We start from the raw sequence: 6,969 nt of genomic DNA, 5'->3' as shown, positions 1-6,969 counted from the left end.
TCATACACTGAATGCTCACGAATTCTAACTTCATTCTGTTAGAATTTATCCCTGGAGGTTTTTAAGCTAGAGCAGGGGTCAGTAAACCCTTTCTTTAAAGGGCCAGATAGTAAACACTTCAGGTTTTGCAGGCATTTGGTCTCTGTTACGACTACTAACTCTGCTAGGGGGTGAAACTAGACTTGGACAATATGTAAACAGATAGATGTGGGTGTTTCCAAGAAAACTTTATTTACAAAAACAGCTGTTGGACTGTAGTTTGCCCAACCTTGAGCTTGAGGACACTCTGCTTTTCAGCATGTTTTCTGTATTATTCTTCCATTCTGTTTGGTTTAAGATGTAAATTAACATTGGCAAATTTATTTCTGATTAAAATGATTAAAATTAAATATTAGTAATGAAGCTTGAAAAAAATCTAGCAGGAATTACTGTTTTGTTGGATCTTATAAATTTTCATAAACTTGACTAAGCACCACCCTTTCTGTGCCCTCAAATATGTGATTGTAGAATTGAAATAGGGACATTTGCTTTCCCTGGCCCTGTGTTCCCTCCTTTCCCCAAAATATAAAGAGTAGCTCAGTGTTGTTTGATTTGATTTATTCCCTTATTATTTTGCTAGTTTTAATAACAATTTGCTTTTACTTTTTCAGTCTCGGAGAAACCTGTGTGAAGAGGCTTTGTTAAAAATTAAAGGCGTTATTAGCTTTACTTTTCAAATGGCTGTTCAAAGATGTGTGGTGCGAATCCGTTCAGATCTGAAAGCAGAGGTTGGTATTTTAAATGGCTAAATATGCTTGAGGTTACGGGTAAACACATCAGTGTTCAAAATTGTCGTCTTTTTATCCTGGCCTAGGCTTTGGCATCAGCAATAGCATCAACCAAGGTTATGAAGGCTCAGCAAGTTGTGAAAAGCGAAAGTGGAGAAGAGGTAAAAGCTCTATTTAGTTTGCTTTATGCTTGACTCCCTCTTGATTATCCCTTGTGGCCAGCAGATTGCTAGTATTTCTAGACTAATAGCTGCTGAGTATATAGCGATGTGGCTGAGTCAGATTATCCTAATGTTTCTTGGTTAACAGTTCACACTTTTAGAAATATAGAGAGATCTTTGGTGGATTTCAGAATCTCGCAGACTCTGTTCTTGATCTCAGTGGAGATATCTTGCTGATTTTATGTGGAAATAAAGGATATGTGGTTTCCTTGCACTGGTTTTTAGATACTTTCTAACCCTTAATTGGTTTTGCCAGTCCCCAAATAAAGATCCAGTCCCATCGTTGGGCAAGTTATATATAGTGATAATCTTTGCATCTTGCTACTCTTTCCACTAGCTTTGTGAGAGGGAAAAGGAATCTATATGCCTATAGCTCATTTGAGTTTCCATAGAAAGGAGGTTCATTGGCCCTTCAGGGCCCCATAGCAGCCAGATGCTTGTTTTTGTTGTCTTTAAATAGAGGTTGAACATTTATTCCTGGAGCCTCAGGAGAAAAGCATCAAAATTTTCATGTGTACTTCTTCCTCCTGTGCTTACACAGTACTCAACAGTTAGGCCTACCTTCACAGAAGAGGATACTTTTAAAAGGAATGTAGCCTCTGAGAATAAATATGGTGATTAGAACGAGAAGTAAAGTTGACTTTTAACGTATGACATGTACCTATATCAATTAGGTTGACTTTGTAACAACTCTTAACATGCTCTCTGCATCAGATGCTGGTCCCGTTCCAAGACACGCCTGTGGAAGTAGAACAGAACACAGAGCTGCCCGACTACCTGCCTGAGGACGAGAGTCCCACAAAGGAGCAGGACAAAGCAGTGTCCCGGGTGGGCTCACACCCAGAGGGTGGAGCTAGCTGGCTGAGCACAGCTGCAAACTTTTTATCCAGATCGTTTTACTGGTGACTTCAGTTTGGGGCTCAAGGACTGTGTAAACGAACAAGGGGCCAGTTTTCCATTGTTGTGGTGAACTGTCAAGTGCAATTTGCAATAAGTTATCATGAAAAGTTTCTAGATTACATGATTAAGAATGCTGCATTTTACATTTTACTGGACATTTTACCCCACTAAGTGGTAAAAAGGACAGAGGCTACAGGTGGAATTGCTTTGTTTATGAAGGTGTTTTGGTTTCCTTTGTTTAAATTGCCTCACTTTTTAAAAAAACATGGGTCCACTGTTAAACCAAACATGTATTTGTGCAGCTTTACATTTTATTTTACACAAAGCACGTGATTAGGAAAACTTGTTTTCTCAAGCCTCAGGACCTATCTGAAGAGAAGTTTTTTGTTTTTTTTTTTTTTTTAGCTCAAGTTGTGCATGAATTACTGAACACTTTTCTCTGCCTTTTCTTGTGAAAGATACTTGCTTTGGTACTCTTTCTTTCTCGTGAAAGATACTTGCTTTGAAAGCATTTCTCATAATTCCCCTTTTGTGCCTTTTTTTTTTGCCAACCATGTTTATAGAAAGGACGTTACTAGTGACATTTTGTGAATTAAAACATATTCATTGCAACGTAACAAACCCCTAAAAATACAACTGTACAAAAACTTGGCAGTCTTATTTGTTATAATTTTTTAAAGATTAACACAAAATCAGTCGAGAAGGAAACATGTATATCAGCAAAGTGTTCTTGGAGACTATTTGAATGTGACCAAACGTGGTCCTAGCTGACTACTGTTCAGTTTGGTTTATATCAGCTCTTGAGAATTATGTCCACCCTAATATTGGGAGTGACTGTAAATGGTCTCTAGGCCTTACTTTGTGATTACACACTATCCCCTGCTAAGAAAAAAAAAAAAAAAAAAAAAAGTAGTAAAGAACTGACAAACTTGAAAAAAGAAAACAGAAATGGGATGCCTATAATGCCATAGTGCTACTTGGTAGAGTCTAACCTTAAAACATGAATTGCTTGGCAGATGCCTATTCAGTAGGTGTTTCCTTGTATTGCCTTTTGTGAATATATTGTGAACATGCAGTCATATTGAATGAGAAGAAAAAAGACTCACATTATTGCTTACAAAGAAATAAAGCCAGCATTTGTCCGTCCACTTAAACTTTCTGCCAGAAAAAAACAGGACTTCAGCAAAGGTAAGATAAATAAATATAAATATATATACATATATATTTTTGGTATAGATTTAAGAGCTAATTACATATATGTAATGCTTTATTAAATTTCTGAAATATTTGGCAACAAAAAATTTTCTTTTGGAAATCCAACTAACTCCAGATAAAGTTTAATGCTAATATGATTAAAAACTAATAGGAAATAGAAAACTTTTTTCATCAACATGTAGAGCTGCTATTTTACTCCTTGGAGAATGTGAAGTGAAAATTGGACCCTGGGGGGTTTCCTTGCATTTTCATTGCTTCTCTTTTAGAGAAAACTAAAAGCATCCAGTCTCACTGGAGAAGAATTATTGTAAAATAGTTTGCCAACAAGAATCTTGAGTTCAAGAACATTGTGACCTTATGGAGGGAGGGGTGTTGAGGGTATGGAGAGTAATATTTTTTCACCTGGGCTCTGATTCAGGTGATGTGCACAACTGAAAATATAAGCTTTCAGGGCATGTATTGCTTTAAATGCATAGTACCACTTGCTGCCAGACCAGACGTGTTGAAAAAAAAACAAAAACAAAAACAAAACCACCTCCTTTCTATAGCCATTGAAACAAAGTTTACTGTTCTAACAGGTTTGTGTTTTATTTTGCATCGCCACACATCTGCTTATTTAAAAACGACATCCTTTTCATAGTAATTGTTCAGCACAAGTAGGTATTACAGCTTGATGTTGGTGTGTTCTAATTCTCAGTGTTCTTTGATTCCAGGTCTTATATATAGAGCAGTTAAGGCAACTGTAACAGCATTTTTTGAAATATATTGTAAAATAATAAAAGGTAACATAATTAAAATTGAATGGATATTGCATTTTTGTGGTATAAGCGTTACTGATTTCGCTAAAGCCTGTTCGTATCCACACTGCCCGGCACCTTCTCCTCACTCCCTGCAAGTGCGTTACCCGACTAATTCCCGGGCATCTTCCATGCGTCTCCTTCCCAGCACCACACCTGCTTCTTCCTGGGTTTGGATCAGTGCCCCTGTACCTATATGCATTGTAGTGTTTATCGCATTAGATTAAAATTATATTTACCAGTGTCTGTCCCCTACTTAGCTCTTTGAGAACCGTTAAAGTCTGTAGCAGTACCTGGCTAGTATTTAGTGCTCAAATATTTTTTTAAGAGAATGAACAAAGAATTTTTTATCAGTAAAAAATAAATGGAGAGTACTATTTAACTTGTTGGGCAAATAGGAAAAATGTCAGGCTGTATTTTTTTTCTTTTCTGGGCATGTTTACTTCTGGCTGATTAATGCTAGGCAAAATTCCCCCATTTATTTTGTCATTTGGTTTTTATTTTTTCAAAAAGCAGGAGAAGGGGTATAATGCTCCATTGAATGAAGTTAAAATTAACTTATAATATCCTGATTCTTACAGAATTATTTTAGGAGAATATTACATATATATAGTACTGGTACAAGTATAAGATGGAATTATTGTTACTGGAAGTTTGACATGATTCTCTTCTTGTCTTTGATTCTCAAGCAAGACACTGTGCCTTTCTAGTCACACTTTATGTGACTCATCTTTCTGTATCCAGTCAGAGGGATTTTTTTTTTTTTGAGGCTAAGCCCTCAGCTATTTGATTTTTGTCTAAATGTTGACCCTTGAAGAACTCATCTCTTGTCTTCATGTACCTTTGTGTAGATACCTTCTAAATCTCCATTTACTGTCATCTTTGAGACTTCCCCTCTCCTTTGCTGTACCTAAAGTGTAAAGTCCATGAATTTTTATTTCTCTTAGAACTGAGGTCATGCAATAAATTTCACAAAAACTAATTCTGTGCCAGGCACTGTGCTAAGTGCTTTACAAATATTTGTTCATTTAATCCTTAACAACTGTGAGGTAGGTACTGTTATGTCTCCATTTTATAGATGGGAGAAGATGAGACAGAAATTAACTCATTTAGTCCCAGGTCGCAGAACTAGTAAGTGGTGAAGCCAGGACTAGACTGCGTGGCCTGGCCTAGTTCCCGAGCCTGCGCCTCTCACGGGCAGCCTGCGTCCTGGGTCCCCTGCTGAGCCCTCCCGTGTCCAACCACCAGCGTTCCAGTCCAGTGACTTAACCCGGGTGTCTGTTAGCAATCCAGAACTCTGTCTGGAGGCCAGAAGAGTTAGGTACGTGAAAGAAGTGAGTCTGTTTAGGCCACAACGTAGGAAAACACACGGAGAGTGCCCAGCCTGTCTAAAGAGGGAAACCACGTCTTCCTCACCTGGATTGTGGGCTTTTAACAATCAGAGCTTCTGGACTTTGTTGCTTTTCCAGACCCTTAAAACACTACCTGAGCCACAAGAAACATGCCTGTGGCCAGAAATTGGCTACTTTTACTTGTAGAGTAGCCACATTCTGATGTGTCAGATTAATCTTAACAGTACCTTTGTCGTTTTTCGCTTTAATGTCAACAAAGGCCTATGGATTAGTTTGTACTGCTTTGTCCAGCACCAAAAATGCCATGAGAGCTTAGCCCCCAACCTAATCTTTCATATGTTCTGCAGCATTACCACAGCCTTTCTATATGTGAGGCACAGTTGTATATCTCATTTCAAAAACAGTCTGTTTTTTAAAAATATGAAATGGAGACCTAGAATTTTAATCAGTGCAATAAAGTTTGAAAAACTCTTAAAAAAAAGTCTGCTTTATTTAGGCTTGCCTGTGTTTTATAACCTAAAGTATATTCAGTATTCAGCCTCCCGTCTAGATTTGCTCATATTCTTTCTTATCTAGAATTTCCTCCTTTACACTCTCATCTCCTTTAAAACATTTTCTTATGAAAATTATAGGAATGCATAAAGAAGACGCAAGTCATCTGTCCACCCTACAAATGGACAATATTGGTAACTGAATGTTTTGATTTATTTTGCTCTCACTTATTTTGTTTCGATTGGTAGGAAGTATACACTTTGAATTTTTTTAACATGTTCAAGATAGGTATCCAGTGATGAGTGACTCCTCCTTTGAAACTTAGTCACCTGGTTCCCCTCACTGGGGACAGCCATTGCTACTAAGTTTGTGTGCCCATCAAGGATAGTCTATAAATTTACCAACTTTTTCTTGTTTTTGTCCCACACAAGATAATGCCCTGCACCCTACTTTTTTCACTTAAAGTGTATCTTAGAAATTACTCTGTATCCCTGTATAAAGTAGCTTCCTTCTTTCACAGCTTCACATTGTTAACATTCTAATGTTCCACTGTTTATTTAACCAGTGTTTTGATTATAATCCTTTGCTTCTACAAATGTTGCTACCTAAGTATATGTGTAGAATGGATTCCTAGATGTAGAATTGCTACCTCAAAGGCTGTGAGGGCTTTTAATTTAGGTAGTTCCTGCTTCCTTAGAAATTATTCCAGTTTCCTTTCTCACCAGCACGATATGAGGTTTCCTGCTTTCCTTCATTCTCTCCCAACTGTGTTATCTCATATTTAGCCCTTTGTGGTCTAAAAAAATGGATCTCTTATGATTGAGAGTGAGCTTTTTATGTATTTAAGAGCTGTTTATTTTTTCCTGTGAGTTGTCTCTGTCCTTTTTCATTTTTTGGTAGGGAAGAAGGATTTGGTTTTTCTTACTGGACTTACAGAAGTTCTTTAACACGTTAAAGAGATATGCCCATTTCTTTAATAAAAATATTTGCAACTTGCACACTGTACAACGGTATTTCCCATTGCTTTTTATTCAAATCCATTACACCCCTGTGGTCGTTTTTCACCCCATGATTCTTTCTCTTAACTGCTATGGTACTTACTTAGGTTTGGGACCTGTCATTTATGGTCCGTTACTTTCCATAAATATATTACTTCTTATTGAGATCAAGATCTGTAAAGGGGGCTTCCCTGGTGGCGCAGTGGTTGAGAATCCGCCTGCCGATG

At 37.4% G+C, this 6,969-nt stretch overlaps 1 protein-coding gene across 1 annotated transcript; it reads left to right on the top strand.

Moving 5' to 3' along the window:
- The first annotated feature begins 361 nt into the window (after positions 1 to 361).
- LOC112063117 (armadillo repeat-containing protein 1) lies at positions 362 to 2,805 on the top strand. The gene is made up of 3 exons (XM_024118026.3): positions 362 to 767; positions 854 to 928; positions 1,703 to 2,805. Exons 1-3 carry the CDS (start codon positions 717 to 719, stop codon positions 1,892 to 1,894), a joined length of 318 nt encoding a protein of 105 aa, XP_023973794.2. The 5' UTR covers positions 362 to 716; the 3' UTR covers positions 1,895 to 2,805.
- Positions 2,806 to 6,969: the final 4,164 nt, after the last annotated feature.

The sequence above is a fragment of the Physeter macrocephalus genome, unplaced genomic scaffold, assembly GCF_002837175.3.
Source record: "Physeter macrocephalus isolate SW-GA unplaced genomic scaffold, ASM283717v5 random_3564, whole genome shotgun sequence".
NCBI classification, from domain to species: domain Eukaryota; kingdom Metazoa; phylum Chordata; class Mammalia; order Artiodactyla; family Physeteridae; genus Physeter; species Physeter macrocephalus.
This window is presented reverse-complemented; position numbering and strand designations above follow the sequence as displayed.

Excerpts from the sequence above, each read along its gene's own strand:
- LOC112063117 (XM_024118026.3), top strand. The coding sequence starts at position 717 with ATGGCTGTTCAAAGATGTGTGGTGCGAATCCGTTCAGATCTGAAAGCA. Across the intron at positions 768-853 it reads GTTCAGATCTGAAAGCAGAG|GCTTTGGCATCAGCAATAGC; the intron begins GTTGGTATTTTA and ends ATCCTGGCCTAG. Across the intron at positions 929-1,702 it reads AAAGCGAAAGTGGAGAAGAG|ATGCTGGTCCCGTTCCAAGA; the intron begins GTAAAAGCTCTA and ends TCTCTGCATCAG.